At 47.4% G+C, this 21,724-nt stretch overlaps 1 protein-coding gene across 1 annotated transcript in view; it reads left to right on the plus strand.

Moving 5' to 3' along the window:
* Rasgrf1 (Ras protein specific guanine nucleotide releasing factor 1) overlaps nucleotides 1-21,724 on the plus strand; it is a 109,803-nt gene that overhangs the window by 25,480 nt on the left and 62,599 nt on the right. Inside the window, exons 3-5 of the mRNA XM_026789004.1 lie at nucleotides 3,341-3,488; nucleotides 9,456-9,548; nucleotides 12,549-12,802. Coding sequence (XP_026644805.1) covers nucleotides 3,341-3,488; nucleotides 9,456-9,548; nucleotides 12,549-12,802 — 495 coding nt within the window. The remainder of the gene's footprint in view (nucleotides 1-3,340; nucleotides 3,489-9,455; nucleotides 9,549-12,548; nucleotides 12,803-21,724) is intronic.

Consider the following 21,724-nt stretch of genomic DNA (forward strand, 5'->3'; position numbering starts at 1 on the left):
GTCCTATAGGTAACACCAGATTCTGCCGCTGGCTCCAGCAGCAGCCACAGACGGATTGCCTTACGCCTGCAGCTGCCTCTGAGTACTTAATGATTGGATGTAGGGAAGGACTTTCATAGATTTCCTGTGCCTTCTCAAAGCAAGGACTCTCAAATATCCTTGAGCTTGTAGTGGGTGAAGTCTGGCACGTGTGCACGTGCCTGAGTGTGTGTGTGTGTGTGTGTGTGTGTGTGTGTGTGTGTGTGTGTGTGTGTGCGCGCAGGTCTCTCATTGGGCAGATACTCTCAAAGTAGGCTAGGCTAGATCTGTATACCTCTACCTCCCCAGTGCTGGGATTACAAGCACACACCATCATGGCCTATTTTATTTATTTATATTTTTAATATGGGTTCTGTAGATTGAACTAAATTTCTCACTCTTGAATGGCAGGTGCTCCCCTGACTGAGCCATCTCCCCTGTCCAGTGGCCTCTTTAACAGTGCTAATCTCTGCAGCAGCCCTGCTGTTCTTGGCCCCAGCTTTCCCTGCGCTTATTTCCCGACACATGAGACTTCACATTCAAAGCATAAAAGGAGAGGAGGGTGAAGGAAAGGAGGAGAGAGATGGGAAGGAGAAAGGGAGGTAGAAGAGAGGGAAACAGATAGGGAAGGGAAGGAAAAAGTGGGAACAAAGAGGAAGGAGTGGGACGATGGGAGAAGAAAGGAGGGAAGAAAGAGGAGGAGAAGGAGGAGGGAAGGGAATGGGGAAGGGAACGCAGGCAGATAACCTGCAGAAGAGACTCCTTTTGGAAGCACTGGAGTATCTTCCATTAGTAAGTCTAGACTGATGAAGAAGCTGTGCTTCGTACCCCTGTGCAGACTCCTGGCTCTCAACTGAATTTTGCTGGCAAGTGAAGACAACTAAGTATCCGAGGAGGCTGGAAAGTCCTTCAAGTCTGTGTCCATTTTCACAAAAGAAGCGCCCAGATCGCCATTTTACTCTCTCTCGGAGTGCTATGTTGGGATGGCATCTCTCACAGTCCGTTACTTAAGAGATCAGTTCTCTGGACCAAAGTTTCTTCCCCAGGTCCCTTCCTTGCCACAGCTGTTCTGAGCCTGATGGAGCAAGCCTTTCCTGCTATGCCCTCCCACCCTCAAGATATGGCTACAGTTAGCCTCCTCCCAAGAAGGCATCTCTGGCATCATCAGAGAATAGGACCCTTTGTAGCTAACCTGCCTACTTCAGCACCTTGGCATGGCCCTTCTTTGATGCAAGGTTACTTCTGCCATGGCCTCCTGAGAGTCTCACCTCAAACACTGAGGGCCACAGACACTTTGTGAGCTCATGCGACAGGCTCCTGAGGTTGAGTCAAAGACCTTCCTCCCTGGCTTGACCCCACTGGCCAAATGTGCGCAGGGTTGCCTGCTAATAATGCCAGAAGCTGGCAGGCTAAAATCAATCTCACACTCTATCGGTCTCACCAGTAGGAGAGAGTGGGTGACCCCAGAGGAGGAGCCAGTTGCTATGGGTGCTAAAAACCAATGCTATGCTGATAGGATGCAGAAAGTGCTGGGAGACACTGGTGAGATGCTCTTTCAAGAAGGCATGCTGAACAAATGGGAAAGAAGGGGACAGATACCTGGAAGGACAACCTTAAGGAAGAAAAGTTTATTTTGGTCATGTTTCAGCAGCTTCTGTCCTCTGTTGGCTCTGTTGTTGACTGTGGTAGAGCAGACCATAATATGAGCTGGTAGCAGAATGAAGCTGTTCATTTCATGGCCACCAGAGGCAGACAGAAAGAGTGTCCTTGAAGTCAGGAAAAGGCTTTCTTCCTCTTCCCCTTTGGTTCCTTCTGAACCTCCAGCAATGGGACGGTGCCACTCACAGTTAAAGCAAATCCTCCCAGCCCTTCCTTCGTTAGTCATCACTAGACACTCTCACCAATACATTGAAATGTGTGTTTTCCTAGCATCCCAGCCATCTCAAGCCAGTCACTTTGACAGTCAGGATTATCCATCACAGAGCGAGTAGTGTTAGGGAGGTGGAGGGACAGTTTGGTTTGTTCTAAAGGGTGCGGACTTGAACCTTTTCTGGATCCTAGGATGGAATGTGATGGAACGGAGGCAGTTTGCTCTGACAGAGACCCTGCAGAGGGCTTTAATGGGCATATGGATTATCCTGGGCTCTGCCAGTCAGAGGAAGGAAAGGAGAGTCCCTCACTGCCACTAAGAAAAGAGGCACAGACCTTGCTTAGTGATGAGAGGGCAGGAGGACAGAGAAATGGGTAGGGGTGACAGAGGAAAGGCAAAGAGATGGCTCTGGGGTGATGGTAGGATGAAGCAAGAGGAAGAATCTGAGGAATGTGAGGGATATAGACATAGACCTCATTTATCCCTGAGAACTCTAACCTTTCCCTTCCAAGGCCATATCTGGATAAGAGCCTTCCTCTGAGATGCTGGAGTTCTGTTCGCCAAGCCTCTCTGCACACTGGGTCTCTTCCACTGCTGTGTTGCACTCTGATGGCCTTGTTGTATCAGGGAGAGGTCCAGACCCAGAACACAGGGGACCGAGGTCTCTCTTCGGGGGGGGGGGGTGAGTTCTATTCCTGCTCTGCCATTCTGTCCATTTGTGTACCACATGTTAATTTAGGAATATGATGAGATACCTCCTCCCCTCCTTTGAGACTCTCTCTGCGCTGGTGCCACCTAAATACTTCCCCTCATTGCTGGTCCCCTCCTTCTTAGCATACGCTAAGGTCCCGTGACTCACCACCTGACACTTCTGTGTCCTGTGCAGTGTCTTCAGGTATCACCCAAATAAACAATAAGATGTATGTGCCTACTTGACCTCTGTATATCCCACAAGCCCTGAGGCATGCATCTGTAGTGACCCTTGCATGCAGCAAGTGTCCACCGAGCACGCTTTAGGCATACAGTGTATCCACCTCCATCACCACGCTACTAGAAGCTCAGGTGCTGAAAGAAGAGCCCTGGAGCCCACCAAGGCAACTCAGCTGAATCCCAGAAGTAGCCTAAGAAGAAGCATGGAGTTAAGGAAAGGGGCGAGGGTGTGTTTCAAAATGCTTATCTACCTAGAAAACGTCCCAGGAGGAGAGAGAGATGTATGTGTGTGTGTCTGTCTTTCTGTCTGTGTATGTATGTGTATATATAATATATAGGGAGAAACAGACAGGCAGAGAGAGACAGAGAAAGATAGAGATATAGAGAGCGAAAGAGAAGCAGAAAGAGAACATAGCCAAGAGAGCCAGGCTAATAAAGAAGCCAGAAGTTTATAGGCAATAGGGGTGTGTAGGGCCTAGAGACAGGGGCAGCTTCTTACCTGCCATGCACCTCTGTCCACAGCTACAGGACACTGGCCACGGAACATGAGGCGCTCATGCAGAAGTACCTGCACCTGCTGCAGATAGTAGAGACAGAGAAGACGGTGGCCAAGCAGCTGCGACAGCAGATCGAGGACGGCCAGATCGAGATCGAGCGGCTGAAGGCAGAGGTGACTGCAAGCCAGGGGTCCCCAGGCCAGGTCAAACCCCAGACTCCTCCCACCTCTGTGTTTACCAAGTACCACCTGAAGTGTGTCCCCCACTTCTGTGCTCCTGAGTTGCTTTATATAATGCAGGGTCTTTGCTATGACCAAACAAGGTGATAAGAATGAGTGAAATGTTTAATAGATACGTTATTAAGGACACATTAAATGTCACCATTGTCAGCCCCAGACTCTGGAGTACAATATCACCTGTACTCATTACTGCAAACTCTCCCTCTGTGCCTTCACCAGATACACAAGTATCAAATAATAAATCACAGGCTTTTTGGTGTATGCTCCTGATGATGAGACCAAGGTTTTATTGTGTGTGGCCTCATTGGGCAGAAGTCCTGCAAACACCTCCTGGAGCCTAGCCACTCACTGGTTACCAAGGCCTTGGGTGACCCCAGAACTCCCAAAAGGGAACCTGCATTTAGGTACCATGCCAGGAGATGCTGTTGACTCCTGGAAGCACAAGTTCTCAGGCATTCTCCCTAGCAGCCCATGCGGCACTCAAGATGCCAGGATGTGGAGAAGAGACATGCAAGAACCCACCTAAGGAGTCAGGGCGCAATGAGAGGTGGAATTCATGTGGTCCAGACCTGTCATCCCCAGGCTGTGCTCCCTGATCCCATCAGGCGCCACTCAAAAAACTGTGATCCCTACAGAAAAGGATGAAAAACATGGAGATGTCATCCTCAGAGCTAGAAGCCCCAGGTGCAGGGTTATCTGTGTACAGAACTCCTTCCCACACCTGTAGCTGTAGCCTGGCACCACCCCGCCCTGTCTAGAAAGTACAGAGACCCAGAGTCACAAACCCTATCTCATCCAGTGACAGCAAAGCTCTAAACCAGGAGTAACATAAACTTACAACTTTATGTTTAACTGGAGTTCCACGTTTGACCCATCTTTAGTCCTGCAAGCTTCAGACCCATTTCCTTCATCGGCCCCAATTGCCATCAGTAGGATAAGCCGTGAGAAACCAGGCTGAAAGAGCTCAGGTCAGTTGTCCAAATACACATAGATGAGAAATGACAGAACTAGAACTGGAACATGGGCTCCCATCCATCTGCTAGTCTTTCTGCTCTGTACGATGCCTCTGACAGTCTTCCAGAGGCTAGCCCAAAACTGTCCTTCTCCTAACACCAGTGGCTGATTCTGGGCTCCATCCTACTGAGGTGTATGATAGCACAACACAGCTTCCTGAATCCAAATAGAACTCCCCCTTCCCAACACAAACACACAATGAGACTAGAGAAGGACTGTGGCCCCATTACCCACCCTGCATCCCAGAGCACCGAACTGTCCCAGCCCCTGGCCTTTGCACATGCGATTGTTCCTTTGTGGGTGGCATGCCTTTCTCATGCCCATGCTCTCCACCAAGCCAAATTCTGCCAAGGACTGCCACCTCCTGATAGAGCTCCTGCTCAACTTACACTGTAGACCCTAGCTCACAAGTCTTTCTGAAGCTCGGCACAAAGTTCCCTGCATGTCCTTGATTTCAGCAGCCTGGTAAAAACTCCATAAGGGCTGGGCAGCCTCTGCTGCTACTCAGCCCCTCTTGCCTGGCATGATAGCATGTGAGGGCTTGGTGAGTGAGTGAGTGCAGGCTCTGGAAGGCTCTAGGAGTGTGGATATGTCTGCCTTTCTAGTCTGCTGTGTTAGTGTGAACAGGGCCACAGCGGTGCTGTGTGAGCCCTGGTTCTGACAAGGTATTTAAAAGCCAGAGGATATTAAGCTCAGTTTGCTGATGGCCTTGAATATGTTTATTAGTTTGTGGGTCCAAGAAGGCACAGGTGCAAAGGGCAGAGCCCCCGGGGGACTAGAAGCAGGCCAGTCAGAAGCCTGGGTTGGGGTGTGGAGGTGTGTGGGGGTGAGGGTGTGTGGGTGTGTGTAATGGTAGGAAAGGCCTATTTGGCGGGAATTCGGAGCAATGTTTCCAATCAAATGCCCTGCCCTTCATAGTGGATAGACACCACTGTTCTGGTCGTGCCTTATTGGACATTTGTTTTATACACCTCTTCACTGTGTAGCCTCAACTGGGGTCTTAGGGTTTCTATGACTGTGAAGAGACACTATGACCACGGCAACTCTTATAAACGAAAAATTGAACTGGGGCTGACTTACAGTTTCAGAACTTTCATCCATTGTCCTCGTGGCAAGAAGTATGGGAACATGCAGGCAGACATCGTGCAAGAGAAGGAGCTGGGAGTTCTACATCTTGATCTGCAAGCAGCAGAAGGAGACTGTGTGATACATTGGACGTAGTTTGAACTAGGAGACCTCAAAGCCCACCCCTACAGTGACATACTTCCTCCAACAAGGCCACACCTACTCCAACAAGGCCACACCTCCTAATAGTGCTGCTCCCTATGGGTTAAGCATTCAAATACATGAGTCTATGGGGGACATACCCATTCAAACCTCCACAGCTGGCCTCAGGAACCTCTTGATTCAGCTCCCCAGGTAGTAGTACACACCTGTAATCCTAGATGCACCCTGCCTGTCACAGAGCCCAACACTGAGACACCGTTGAGATTTTCAGATGGGGTGGGCATGAAGGAGATATACAGGCTTGGAAGGGACCAGAGGAAAGCAAGAGGGAGAAAACTGAGTTGCCACAGGCCGTAACCCAAGACTGCTACAACAATCCAAGTTCCCAACACTCCTGAGCTGTGCGCCCAGCCTGATCCTTAATAAAGACTCTAGGCTCAGGGGATAAAACCATAGCTTATGAGTTCAATCCCCAGGTCACATGGTAGAGGAAAGAATGGCTGGTGGAAGCTGTCCTTTGGCTTCCAGAGGCATGCGTGCCTGCGTGCACACAAACACCACATATACAGATAACTAAAATGAACAAACAAAGAAGTTTTAAAGACTCTAAGACTGTTAGGGCTATCTGAGCACTGGGCAGTACAGCACAGTGTGAGGCCTGGTTGTACCTGTTTTCTGCCCTGGTCCCCACTAGTTGAATTGAATGTCCTATAAAAGGCCTGTCAGAAGTACACTGCAAGTTTTAATTGCTTTTTAATTTTTTGTTTATATTTATTTTATTTTATGTGTATTAGTGTTGCCTGCCTGTTTGTCTGTAAACTATGTGTGTTCCTGGTGTCCAAGGAGGTCAAAGGAGGGCATCAGACTCCTGACTCTGAAGGTTCAGAGGGTAATAAGTCACCCTGTGGATGCTGGAAACTGAATCCAGATCCTCTGAAAGAGTAGCTAGCCCTCTTGACGACTGAGCCAACTCTCCAGGCCCCATCATCAGTCTTAAATGCAGACTAGCCCCCAACAAACACCATCACCACCATCCTCCATGCAAATACAAAAAAAACTGGCGAAGAAAGCCAGATGGCATGAAGATAAAGACCTGCATGCCAAGAGGGGTGTGTTGACCCAGCAGCAGAAGCCTGTGAGCTCACCAAGAGCTCTATGCTTGTATTATGTTTGTGTGCCTCATGTGTGTGTGTGTCTGTGTGTGTGACTGTACCATAAACCTTTTAGACTAGAGGACAAAATATTGACCTTTTATTTCAACATGTAAATGTTCTAAACTTAAGGATGAAGGAGAAAATATAAGGAAGTATTTCAGAGGGGGGAAAAAGGAGTGAACAGGCAAACAGGTTTCTCCACTGAACATTCCAGTTAGATGTTTTCAGACACTCTTCAAGTGAAGGCCAGCCAGAGTAATTTTAGCAGCCTAGGAGTCAAGAGCTTGCAACTGCTCACTCCACTTTCAAAGGCTTCAATGGTTCATTTTTGAGAGCCATTCATCCAGAGGTTCAGCAAGTAGCCTTGAGGGCACATGGCCTCACGTTCTGAGGTGGGTGCAGCCTGCCGGCAGCTGTGTTTAAAAAATTCCCTGAGCTTCTGCCTTTAGATGTGCTGGGCTCGGTGATTGCTGCAGCTTCCTGTGGTTGGGGGTTTGGAGGTCACTGTTGCTCTGATCGGTTTTTAATACACTTATTTTTCCAGCTAACAAGGGCCCGTTGCATGCTGGGTCCTGTGCTAGCCACCAGGAGCTGTAATGAATGAGACCACTCTAGCTACTCCACAGAACTCTCAGCAAAGCAGGGAGCAAAAACGGGTGGCTTTTCTTCAATAGAAAGTTCTTTCTTTTTAATATATGAACGCCAGTACAAAATGATAGCTGGCCTGTTTTCTGGGACAGTTTCAGACACATTTATGACATCCAACTCCTGGGCACCAGCCCTGGGTCTTGATCTTGATCCTCTATGATCCCCAAATAAGACAAATGGAGGTTATTTTAGATATTCTAGAGGCTACCGTAGCTTTCAGGGCAAGTAGTTAAGCTCCAAAGAGGACTTTGATACCAAGAAGTACTTCAGGGTAACCCAGAGAGGAGACCAACCAACAGAGCAGAACTCTGAACCACCAGCTCTGATCTGATTTATCCCCCCACATGTTTTTGTTGAACAGACAAAGGACAGCCCAGTGTCTGTAAGTGGATGAGTGTTGCCTACCACAGAGATCTGTGTACATACATGTTCACTGATGCTCTGTTCACAATAGCTAGGACCTGAAAGCAGCAGATGAATGCGTAAGGAAAAGGTACATAGCACACGTGGAACTTTAATCAGCCATAAAAAGGGGAAGATGAGATCTTAAGGAATTGGAAGGAACATGAGTGATGGATACAAAAGGCAGAGAGGGAACTGTCTGGGAGAAGGAAGAGAAACAGCCTGAAGGGGTGGAGAATCATGGAAGGACAGGAGGAAGGGGGTATATGAAAACTAGGGATGATAATATGTGTGAAAAAAAAATCTGACACAGGCTACAAAATAAATGAACCCTGAGGGAGCAATGCTAAACAAAATACCAAGTAACTCTACATGAGCTGCCTGGTGTCAAAGTCACAGCCATGGAAAGCAGCACAGCAGCTGGAGGAGGAGGGACTTACTGTGCAATGGACACGGGGTTTCCACCTGAAGACCCCAGGGAGGGGTGGTGATGTAGGCTACACGTTACAAACAGACGGGGTGCCCCTCAACAACGATTCACTGGGGAGGGCAGTTAGATGGTGCAGCAGGTAAAGGCACTTGCCTCCAACTCTGACTATGTGAGTTCCATCCTGGAACCCACGTGGTGGGAGGAGAGACTGGACCCTGAAAGTTGTCCTCTGATCTACACATTTGTGTGTGTGTCTGTCTGTGTGTGTGTCTGTCTGTCTGTCTGTCTGTGTGTCTGTGTGTGTGTGTGTATATATATATACATAAACAAACTCTTGTTTAAAAATAATTAATGGCTCAGTCAGTAAAGTTCTTGCCACTCAAGCACAGGGACCTGAGTTCAGATCTGTAGAACCCAAGTAAAAAGTTAAGCATGGTGAGACATGCCTGTAATCCCCGCCTTAGGTGAAGATGGATGAAATTCATGGGCAACCCATCCTAACTAAATTTATGAGCTTCACTTTCAATGATAGACCTTGTTTCAAAAATTAAAGATGGAGAGCAACCAAGGAAAGCCCTCAGGCCTCTATTTTTAGGAGCATACCAGTGCACATCCTCCTGCACACACATGCACATACCACACACATATTCTACGTCATACATGGAAACCAAAGATTCACATGGTAATGTTTATCTTCCTATATATCTTACCACAGTAAAAATAAAAGGAACCTGTGGTTTACAAAACACAGAAGAGAAATAAAGATCCAGCTATAGCCAACACTTCACACCTAGAAGAAGCTTGTCCACATTCCGATGGCCCCCACTGTATCCAAGGTGGACTTGTTCCAGTGTGGCATTCACTGCTGTCTAGGCATCTGGCACCTGTGTGGTTCACTGACAAAATGTTAGGGACGGGAGTCTCAACGCACAGCACCTCTTGTGGCAGAGGAAGCAGGCTTCAGGTGCTGCCGTTGCTTGCTGGTCAGTGTCCCCTGCCCGCTACTGACCTGTGATTCTATTGCAGATTGCATCCCTGCTCAAGAACAAAGACCGCATCCAGTCCACCCAGATTGTCACCCCCAATGACGAGGACAGTGACATCAAGAAAATTAAGAAGGTCTGTACCATCCCTGGCTGGCAGTGCCCACTTGCCATCCCATGTGTCCTTATGGCATGCCACTCACCCAGTCACCTCAGTTCCAGAGATGGACCCAGAAGCCACTTGCCTCTTTTGACACCTGCCATACTTTCTGGGTGTCCTTGTGAGTGAAGGTGATCTAGCCCCATTTTATAGAAACAAGGAAAAGAAAGGCGATGGGGCCAGGACCAAGGTCTAGGAAGTCCCCTCTAAGAGTTTTCTTCCAAGTACTGTGCAGCCTCACCAAGACACCTGGGGCATCTTTCCATCATCACTTATCTGCTTGTCCCTTCTTCAGTCCCTCATGCACACACACACACACACACACACACACACACACCCCTCACAACTACACACTCCCCAGCAGGGCTCAAAAGCGAGCTGGCCTTCATAAGAACCCACATCTAGCCTCTACTTCAGCTCTAACAGAGTTCCCAAGGGAAGAGATGTCAGGGACCTGCCCAGTAGCCAGGATAGTAACAATACCATAGACCACCCTATAGTGTCACAACACAGGGAAGGGGGCTGGCTATGTTTTCATCGTACCAGACTCAAGACAAGAAAAATGGTTCATCCTAAGAACAGCAAATGAAAAAAAAAAAAAGATCTTCTTTGTAAGGTTTTCAGGAAGGACACCATGACACGCAGACCAGAAACTGCAAATATATCCCACAGGCCAAGTCCAGCCCTCCCCAATGCATATGGCTTTCAGCCCATGTATATTTTCCCGTTCATATTTGTTGCTAGTGCTTTAAGAGCTAAACACTTCATGTGGAAATCTGGATATCTAGTTTCTCAAAAATAGAAATTGCAGCATTCATTAGCCACTTTCTGCGTGCCAGATGCTATTCTGGGAGCATGAGGCAGGTTAAGTGGATCTTCAGGAAAAGCCTCTGAGATTTGATCATCATCCCCGTCTCATATCTGGGGAAGCTGAGACACAGAGAGGCCAGGTAACCTGTCAAAGCTGACACTGCTAAATATTTGCAGGGAGACATTCAAGCCCTGACACCGGTTCTCAAGTCCATGCACTCAGCTGCATGACCATGTGGCCTCCTGGAGAAGCAGGAGGTCTAACAGCCTGAACTACATCCTGGACAGTCAGCAATGCCAGCCGCAGGCAGAAGAGCTTGCCCTCTCCCATTGCCTAGCCAGCCACATGGGTATCCAGGAGCTGTCAGTCTCATATTAGCAAACATGAAGATTTGACACCAGGTCCCACCAAGGCAGGGACAGCTGGCTCTGCTACGGTCCCTGAACGTGTCAGTGCACCCCTCAACTCAGGGCAGCCCTTTCTGCTTGCAGCATTTGATAGGGGCTGGCTCAAATCCACCCCATATGTGTTTTTTGGTGATTTAAAGCACTCCCTTTTCTACAAAGACCCCTTGTCCTTGGAGGTGAATCTGCACTGCAGGCGTGTTTGCTGTCCATGGCCAGGATCCTTTGGTAAAGTAAAGTATGCTGGCCCGGTCTCTGTGTCCCTCCCTGAGCTGATCGTGAGCTTATGCACAGCCCAGAAGCCCCAAGAGTATAAGAAGTAAATGACCCTGGATTAGAAACCTGTGCAGTTGAGGAAACTGTGTGTGTGTGTGTGTGTGTGTGTGTGTACTTGTGCCTTTATGTGTATATTTGTGTATTAGGATTTCTGCTGCTGTGTTGAAACACCATGACCAAAGCATCTTTGGGGGAAACGGTATATTTTGCTTCCATACCATAATCCACTGAGTGAAGGAAGCAAAGGACGGAACATAAACAGGGAAGCAAACTGGATTCAGAGGCCATAAAGGGGTACTGCTTACTGGCTTGCTCCCCATGGTTGCTCAGATTGCTTCCCTATAGCACCCAGAACCACTAGCCCAGGAGTGATACCACCCACAGTGGGCTGGGCCCTCCCGCATCAATCACTAATTAAGAAAATGTCCTAGAGTCTAATCCTATGGAGTCACTTTCTCATTTGAGGCTCTCCTCTCTGATGACTCTAGCTGCATCCAGATGACATAAAACTAGACAGCAACTGCGTGTATGTCTGTTTGTATCTGGGTCTTCACATGTGTGTGCTTGTATGAGTATGTTGGTGTACATCTGTGTGTCTTTATGTGTCTATGTGTATCTGTCATGTAAGTGTATACATGTCTATGTTTATATGTCTGTGTATGCATGACCTGTGGCAATGTGTATATGGCTGTATGTGTATGTATATATCTGCATGTATGTGTGTGTGTTTCTCTGTTTCTGTGTGTATGTGTGTTGTGTGTGTAGTATGTATGTTTATGTGTGTCTGTGTTCTCTGTATGTATTTCTCTGTGTGTGTCCGTGTGTGTGTCCAGGCACATGAGCGAGTGAAGACCCTTTCCCAAGCTCCTGCCACTTGTCAGAAGCCACTTCTCTCAGCCAACTTCAAGGCCACTGAGCAAGTGCCCGACTCATTTCCCTGCTGATTCGGGAGAGGCTCCAGGCTGGCACTTGGGCTCCAAAGCCACGGAAAAGCTGGAGATGAGCAGATTTGCCATGTTCTGTTCAATTTGATAATTACCCTCTCCAGACAAACTTTAATTGAAACCTCTGAGCTCTCAGAAGAGTCATTAGACGAGACGCAACCATGCCAAGCACAGCCTAGCAGTACTTCTCCCCAAGCTAGTCCTCTTTTCCTCCGTTCTGCTCTTCTAAAGCAATCCGGGAACTTGTTCAAATGCAGCGGCCTGAAGCAGGCCCTAGAATCCACACTTCTAAGCCATCTAATCCATACTGTGGTGATGCTCCCTGACCCTATTTCACAGGTAGAAAAGTTGCCTCGGAGGGCCCAAAGAGCGCGTTCAGCATCTCACAGGCAGCAGAGCCTGCTCTGCATCTCAGCTCTGCTTCCCTATGCTCCCAGCAGCAGGGATGACTAACCAGTACTCCCTGCCCTTGAGGTACACACAGCTCACAAAACCAAGAGTAATTGATACTAACATAAACCTCCCCCACTGGTCTTACCAGGTACAGAGCTTCCTTCGGGGCTGGCTGTGCCGGCGGAAGTGGAAGACAGTTATCCAGGACTACATCCGGTCTCCCCACGCCGACAGCATGCGCAAGAGGAACCAGGTGGTGTTCAGTATGCTGGAAGCCGAGGCCGAGTACGTGCAGCAACTGCACATCCTTGTCAATAATTTCCTGCGCCCACTACGCATGGCGGCCAGCTCCAAGAAGCCTCCCATCACACACGATGACGTCAGCAGCATCTTCCTGAACAGGTAAGCAGGATGGACAGCAAAGGTGGAGAGGAGGCCCGGAAGAATTGGTCGACAGATGTTGAGCTGACTCCTGACACAAACCCACATCTGTTTCCCCCCAAGTACAACTGAGGAAACTGAGGCCCAGGGAGGAAGGAAATAATTTGAGGTCATATGGTCAAGCAGTTTCAGGGTGTGAGAGGGGAATACAAACTGATTTACAAAATACATAGTCTAAATCTAAAGCATTTGGCACTGGTAAGACAGTTACCAATGACGGTTTTGAGGGGGTTATTACTGATATCTGATGGACAAAGGGCATGGATACTTCCTAACATGCTCAGAAACTATCCCACGCAAAGCACCAATCCCACGACTGTTGAGAAACTCCGTTTTCAATATTTAAGAGTTATAAAATTGCTATAATGAAATACCTGAAGCTGAATACTCACTGTTAAAAATGGTTAGAAATACAGCTCAGATGGAACGCATTTGCCAACATGTGGGAGATCTTCAGTTGAGGCCCCAACACTGACGAAAAGAAAGAACTGAAGGAATGAAGGCAGGAAAAGAAAAGACAGCTTCTTTGCACTCGTGTTTTGGAAGTTTAGGAACTTAGCAGCAACTTTGACCTCTGGGAGGCTCTTGTATCAGAGCCTTGCTGGACAGAAGCTCCTGAAGGAGAGGCATCCCATGGTAAACAAGGAAACAAGAGAGGAAGGAGGGGTTCACTTCACTCGTACAGCAAACCCCCTCTCCCCAGAACCAACCCACTCCTATGCTATGGAACAATGGTTTTGTATTTTGTAAAGATTTGTCACTTATACTTTAATAAAATGCTGATTCGCCAGTAGCCAGGCAGAAGTATAGGTGGGATGACCAGGCAGGAAGTAGGGGCAGGGTGATGAGAACAGGAGACTTCTGGGAAGAGGGAAAGCTCAGTCTGCAGTTGTCACCCAGACCAAGAAGAACCAAAATGAGAATGCCTCGCTGATAAAAGGTACAAGCCACGTGGCTAACACAGGCAAGAATTATGGGTTAAGATGTAAGATATAACAATTACTAAGAAGCTTGAGCTAATAGGTCAACCAGTTTATAATTAATGTAGACCTCTGTGTGTTTCTTTGGGACTGAACAGCTGCAGGACTGGGCAGAAACCTCTGTCAACACTCCTGCCTGTAAGACCCAGTGCAAAGCCATTCCCAACCTCTTCCTAAGAGTGTCCCTGACCAAGTCAGTCCCACTAGGCCACACCCCTCAGACGTCCCACTTTCCTGTACCGTCAGAGAGTTTTGTCAGGAACAAACCATAGCTCAGATAAGGGTACCAGAGGTTCGATGAAGCATGCTCTTTACCCTGGTGCCACCCAATGACCTGAAGACCAGGTTCAGACTTCAGTTCTCAACCGCCAGAGCTCTACTGTGGACCCTGCACCCCTCACTGAATGGAAATAGTTTCTTTCCCACATGCAGGCTCTGGGCCCTCATGCAGGGTCTGCAGCCTTTCAGAAGACGATACACTGTTCATCAGCCTCATCCTAGAACCAGTTTTCTTAGAAGACAATTTGAGTATACTTTCCTGTGGTGGGCAAAATTGTGTAAACTAGATAAAAGCAACAGAAAAGAAGACCCAGAACTAGACAGTTGCTTTGGGATGGTTGTCACTAGGAGTAAGGCCGTTCGCTTGTGATGCCGTGGGTTCATGTAGCTGTGTTTTCTTTGCGAATCTTTGTTCTGTTATCAAACCCTCATCTGGGTTCTCTGCATGGATTCTTGGGACACGGGTCAATTTCTCTGTACCTGCCACTTCTGCCAAAGGAGTGTGACAAGTCCTAAAGGCCTATGGGACACCATGAGGTGATGAGAGAGGCAGCAAGATGTGGGTCTGGTGCCCAGGCAGGAGAGTGGTCTGAAGTGGCCAAGAGTCAGTGGGTGGAGCAGGATTGGCACAATGTATGTAGATGGGACATTTGAGCTGCAGAGGGTGAGACAGAGAAACAGAGATGCGGGCAAGAGGAAGGAAATGGCCTCTGGCCTCATGAGACCTTTGAGGAGCTGAATCACTGAGCCCTTGTTGGGGACAAGGCAACAGTCGTAATTCTGCGATATTTGTAGTTCGCTAACAGGTTAGGCCATGATTGCAAACTTTGGGTAATTGTTTAACTTTATCACTAGGAGATAATTCTGCCTTTTTGCTTTTATTTATCTTTCCATGGTTTTATTGGCAACTTCACTATGTAGCTCTGGGCGGCCTCAAACTTGAATTCCTTGAACTGACAGAGATTGGGCTGCCTCTGCCTGAAGTGCTTGGATTAAAGATATGGGTCACTTTTCAAACTTCAATAGAATTCTTTTAACCTGAAATTTTTGGCTGAATGCTCATACTATAGAGATGGTGGCCCACACCAGTAACCCAAGCATTCAAAACTGGTTGAGCTACATCATCATGAGACCATGGCCAAGAGAGACAGAAATGGACACGGCTTATGTTAAACATTTAGTCAAGGATATCCCAAGTGCTCATAACAATAGAGCCTGAAAGAAAGCAGCTTCATATCTGTGTTAGGAACATTCCCATTGTAAAAGCAGCTTTTCTTTTATATGAAAACCAAGGAAAGACATAACTAGAAAAGAAAACCAGAGACCAGTGTCTCTCATGAATGTGGATGCAAAATATCAAACTGAACCCAGTAGTATAGAAAAGGAATAATAGAACCTAAGTAGGATTCATTTGAGGAAGGTAAAGTTCAATTGATGTTGAAAATTAATCAATATAACTTACAGTATTAGTTCGCTATAACTGTCCTTCAGTAATCATGAGGGACTGGTTCCAGGACCCCTGCAGACTGCACATACCCAGCCCCTTATGTAAAATAGCCTAGAATTTGCATATAACCCTCACATCCTCCTGCATATTTTTGTTTGGTTGTTTTGTTTTGTTTTTCAAGACAGGGTTTCTCTGTAGCTTTGAAGCCTGTCCTGGAACTAGCTCTTGTAGACCAGGCTGGCCTCGAACTCACAGAGACCCACCTGCCTCCTGAATGCTGGGATTAAAGACCTGCACCACCACCCCCAGCCCTCCTGTATATTTTAAATTGTCACTGATGACCTATAATAACCAGGACCATGAGAAAGTTATGCAAATAGTTCTTATGATATAATGTTTAGGAACAATGGCAAGAAAGTCTGTACATATTCACTACAGACACAATTTTTAAACGTGTATTTATTTTATGTGTCTGGGTGTTTTTCCTGCATGTGTGTATGCGTGTCATGTGTGTGCAGTGCCAGAGGAGGTCAGAAGAGGTTATCAGATCCCCTAGAACTGGAATTACAAATGGTAATTGTATATAACGTATAAGTGCTCAAAACTGAGACTGGATCCTCTGCAAGAGCAGCAGGCACTCCTAACCACCAGGCCATCTTTCCAGCCCCTACAGACACAGTTTTATTTAAAGCATTTTGGATGTGTATGTGGGTGAATCTGTGGGTGTGGAGCCAAGAGGTATAGAAAGCCATGTGTGTATTAAGGAGAAAGACCCATGGTCCTTCTGGTGTGTACAAATCTGCAGCACTTAGCCTCTCTCCTCTCTTTAACTTCTCCTTTCTCCATCAAGAGCTGGTGCCTACCTCCTGTTCGCCCTCCTAGATACATGGCCAGATACATACAGCACTGTCTGCTCTGTCTTAAGCTTGATGCTCCCTGTGAGCCTACAAACAGCTGGATTAAAGACCAAACAAAACAAGCCAGGTGTAACAGTGCACACCTTTAGCACTCAAGAGACAGAGGCAGGTTAATCTCTCTGAGTTGGGGTCCAAGACAGCCTGAGCTACCTAGTGAGACCCTATCTCAACAAAACAAAAAACAGTTGGAATTCTTTGCTAGTCCCCTAGCCTAACCCAACCCAAAGCGCTGCACAGTTGAGTGTTGTGGACAGGTCCCATGCTAAAGCACTGTTCTGTGGGACCTGCCTGACTCAGGCTCCTTGTGCCAGCCCTTGTGCTTTCTGACCCTCAGGGATTTCCCTGAAGCCTGGTTTAGGACTCAGGGCAGTGCTAGAAAGTGTTCAAAGGCACACATCCAGGGACATGGGCTGGAATTTTAACCTAGGTCTGTCTGATGTTAAGGCTTATGCTTTCCCTGGGCATCTTGTTAAATCACAGAGGAGCCTAGTTTTAGGCTCCTCTTCTTAACTCCGCTCTCCTGATGAGTATAGATCACAGCACAGGGCTCCAAATATCTCTTCTATCTGAAGTCTCTCTCTCTATGTGAGTCCCATCTCCCTCCTACTTTAAGTGTCTTGGGGACAGGCTCCAGAACCTGACCCTGCCTGCCTTCCACCTCGCCCATGGGGCAGAGGTCTGGGAACCACGAGTGAAGAGTGAGGTTACCTGCTTGTTTCCTGGATGGCATTTCTGCAAACAGTGATGCCCAGCAACCTTGCCTGTGAGAGGAAATGGACAACCCCATTAGAAACCTGATGTCACTTTGGTGATTTAATTTACTGGTGCTCATTTAAAGGGTCCTGGAGAAGAAGAAAGAGACCACTCTCCAGGTTGGCAGCGTCATGGAGGGTGTTAATTGCATGCCATACCTCAGAAAGAGCCTCTCTTAAGCAGCTGCAGCAGGCTCTGAGTGGCCAGGATGGTCTGCCTACAGAGCTGAGCAGTTCCCTTCTAGTAAAATCCATGCCTGGCACTGAGTGCTGAAAGCCCCAGTAGTGCTAAGAGGCCCCTCTGTTGGGTAACAGAGGTGCGTGTGTCCTGATGTGCACTCTGATGACTGACAGTGACTGCCTGAATTCCTGATTTGTGCCAATGAGGAAATCCATGGAAGAAATTGCCACAGCCCATCTGTCGTGTCTGAGCGCTCTGGAGAGTGGACAGGAGTGGGCATCAAAGCTGCCATAAAATGCAGAGTGTACAGGCCTGCTTCTGCCCAGCTCTGTCCCCACTCTCTCCAATTTGGGCTGACCTTGGTCAAGCCTTCTTCCTTATGGCTGAAAGAGGAGACAGGCAAGCAGGACTCAGATGAACTACTTCTTTCTCCTCATTGATTTCCTTAGATGGTAAATGGTATGGCCCCCAGACTCCCTTGCTACCCTATTGGCAGACATCCCTGCTGCAGACACCTAGAGGGTCTCTGCTGCCACCGCCTTCACTCTATTTAACCAGCCAGTTCTTTTCCGTATGTGTGCGTGTGTGTGCATGTGGAGGCCAAAGGTCCTCACTGGCTCGCTCCTTCAATTTCTCTCCATTTTATTTTTTTTCCTTTATATTTTGAAACAAGGTCTCTCACTACACTGGACCTGAGCAGTTTGCAAGCGCCGAGGGTCTACTTGTCTGCTTCCCCAGAGCTGGAATTGCTGTCTTGTATCACCATGCTCCATTTTCCCCATGGGTGCTGGAGATTGAACCAGATCCTCATATTTGTGAAAGAGGTGCTTTATCCCCTCTGCAAAGGGCCAGATACGAGCTCCTCTATTTTATAGTGGGACGTGGCAGAAGGAAAGGGAGAGTAATGAAGGGACATATCTGAGCCAAGTACAATGACACATAAAATGTCATTGCTTTAGTCCCTAAAAAATTAATTAATAAAAAATAAATATTTTATAGTCTGTGGGCTCTACGTTCCCCATGGCAACTAAGCAATAATAGAGACATAAACCCATGGGGCAGCACTGGTCCTATTTTTATTTATACACACTAAAATATAAACTTCATATAATTTTCACATATCACAAAGTATCCTTTTGAGGGTTCCCCCCAGTCATTTAAGATGTAAAAACTAACAAACAAACAAACAAAACCCAGATGTGGTTGCACCTATACCTAACACGCCAGCACGGAGGACGCAAAGGCAGGAGGATTCAGAGTTTGAGGCCAGTCTGGAGTGCATAGTGGACTCCAGGTCCTTCTTAACTAAGTCATTCAAGATGGGGTGCATCATGTTTGGCCCTGATGCCACAATTGCTGACCTCTGACACAGGCTGGGCTGTGATCAATACCCACTGGAATTGGGGGGTCAGGAGCTCAATCCCTGTCTTCACTACTGCTGGGACTGGATGTGGAGTGGCCAGCTTCTGGTCTGGCACCTGCCCGTGTGGTGGCTGAGCTCTGCCCACAGCTCGCAGCTTTCCACCTTCGAAGGAGCTTTAGGGGAGCGGGGTTTTGTGTGCTCCTTAGAGAGTCATGATAAGCTTAGCAGTTTAAAAGAATCAATCATTTTTACTTAAACTGACAGAACTGACTAAAATCAATCATTTTTTACCTAAACTGAAAGAGCTGAATAAAGTGGAAAGATTTCCAATTATTCGTATAAAAATGTGATTTTAAAAAAAAAGCATACTTGGGTCTAGAGAGGTGGTGATTAGGAGCACTTCCTGCTCTTGCAGAAGATCCACATTGAATTCCCAACATCCACATGATGGCTCACAACCACCCATAACTCCAGTCTCAGAGATCCAATGTCCTCTTCTGACTCCATGGGCACAAGGCGTGCATGTGGTGTACAGACATATATGCTAGCAACACATTCATACACATAAAATAAAATAAAAATGAATTTTAAAGTATACTTGCATGTATATAGTACTCCACTCTCTCCCCCTCACATTCCCTCCTCTCTCCCACTCTCCTTCTCCCAACAGAAAAATGTCAGTGCATGCCAAGAGAGCAGCCTATGCAAAAACTGATGCAAGAAAACCTTGAGTGCAGTAGACAGAGATAAAGCAGGCCGAGCGGCAGAAGCAAAATGAGAAAGAGGGAAGGGTCCGTAAGACAGACGGGGGATGGGAGTGGGGCAGGCCAAACTAAGGCCACTCCAGATAATCAGTGTAGATGTTCAAGACTGCTGTGTTCAGAGAGAGGGGGAGTTAGGCACAGGAGGGGAAGCAGAGGACCAGTGAGGAGTTCATTAGCAATCAGCTTGGCAGAGATGATACAGAGGCAGGTGCTCTTGAGAGAGGAGCATGGGTTCTACAACACAATGGGTTAAGTGGAAGGCCTGAGAGGCTGGCCAGCCGGAGCTGCTGTTCAGTGAAAAGAGAAGCCGATCATGGGGGAGTAGCTGTGTTGGCTAAGTCAGAGGTCACAATTGATAGGAACATGGTAGTGAGTCTAGAGTCCAGGTAGTTTTTAATCAGATGGGTAGTTTTCCCATTGTCTACAGAACAACTTAAAAATGTAAGAAAACGATCCTGCTTCTAGTAGGACCAATGGCGTGACTTTGTAAAAATAAACAGAGGACAGAAATGATGAGAACGCAAAGAAGGACTCAGAAAACACATGAGTGGGGTTTGGGGAGATGGCTGCGCTGCTGGTCAGGTCTGGGTTCCATCCCCAGAGCCATGTGGAAACACCGAAGGTGGTACCGTGAGCCTGTCATCTCAGCCTTGAGGTGGCAGAGACGGTAGATCCCTGGGGCTTGATGGCCAGCCAGCCTAGCTTACTTGGTGAACTTCAGGCCAGTGAGAGACCCTGTCTCAACTTAAAGTTGACAGTGTTCATGAGGAATGCACTGAAGATTGACCTCTGGTCTCCAGATGCATACACTCCTGCAAACGCATGTGCATACACAGAGAGAAAGGGAGGGAGGGAGAGAGGGAGGGAGAGAGGGAGGGAAGGAGAGAGGGAGGGAGGGAAGGAGAGAGGGAGGGAGGGAGGAATGGGCACCAGTGTCCAGATTAGAAAGATTCCAGAATAGAGAGATTCCATATCACAAATGTCCTTTCACCAAAAATATTCTCTAAATTTAAAATAATTCTACTCAAAGTATAACCTAACAAAATGATTTTAAAGTTTCCGTGAACAATGAAAGACACACCCTACCTCCAATTGAAATACGTCATAAAGAGGATGAGAAGATGGCTGGGTAGGCAAATCAGTGGCTATACAAGCATGAGAACTGAAATTCAGATACCCAGCATCCACACAAATGCGGGGCAGGTGCAATGGTCCACCTGTAGCTAGACAAACAGAACAAACAAGTTTCAGGTTCAGTGAGAGACCCTGCCACAATAAATACAGTGGCGAGCAACTGAGGACCACATCTTACATCAGCTTGTCTTCACACCCATGCAAGCATGCATACACACTTGCACACACCACATACACAGAAAGGTGGGTGGGGTGGGGTGGATAGGTAGATAGATGAGTGGATGGATGGATGGATTGATGGATGGATGGATGGATGGATTGATGGATAAAAGCAAGCTCTGTTTAACTATTTTCCCATACAATAAACTGCAAGTGAATACGGATGCCGTGTAGGAGTTGGGAAAGGCCTGGTGTCCAAGGTTGAGGCAGAAAGAAAATACAGAACCTACTGTAGTCAAATGAAAAGCCACATCACCACCCGGGATAAGTCTGAAGTGAATGATGGGGCTCACACGTGTCAGAGCTGTGTTTGAGAGAATTGTTTCAACTTCCTGAGAGAAAATAGTGAATGAGCATCACAGTTCCCAGAATAGAAACATGTGACAAATTGGGAAATGTTCTACCTATGTGCTAATCATGTGTGTGCCTATGTGTGACTGTGGGTTCATGCGTGTGCAGTCAGAGGAAAATGCTGGGTGTCTGCCTGTCCTCCCCTCCCACCTTGTCTGAGTCAGGGTCTCAGTTGTTTACTGCCATGGATACCTGTCTCTACCTCCCATCTACCCACAAGTGTACTGGGTACAGGCGTATGCTCCCCACAGGGGTGTTGGGTTAAAGCATAAGCTACCATAGCCTGCTTATTTAGGTTCTAAGAATCCAAACTCTAGTCACCATGACAATTCAGAAAACACCTTATCCTCCGAACTTTCTCCGCAGGCCAGCAGTGATTTTTTTTCTTTTTTTTTTCAGTTTTTTTTTTTTAATTGAGAAAAGGAAAAAAAAACAAGTTTCCGCCTCCTCCCAGCCTCCCATTTCCCTCCCCCTCCTCCCACCCTTCTCCCCCTCC

Source organism: Microtus ochrogaster, unplaced genomic scaffold (genome assembly GCF_000317375.1).
Source record: "Microtus ochrogaster isolate Prairie Vole_2 unplaced genomic scaffold, MicOch1.0 UNK12, whole genome shotgun sequence".
Classification (NCBI taxonomy): domain Eukaryota; kingdom Metazoa; phylum Chordata; class Mammalia; order Rodentia; family Cricetidae; genus Microtus; species Microtus ochrogaster.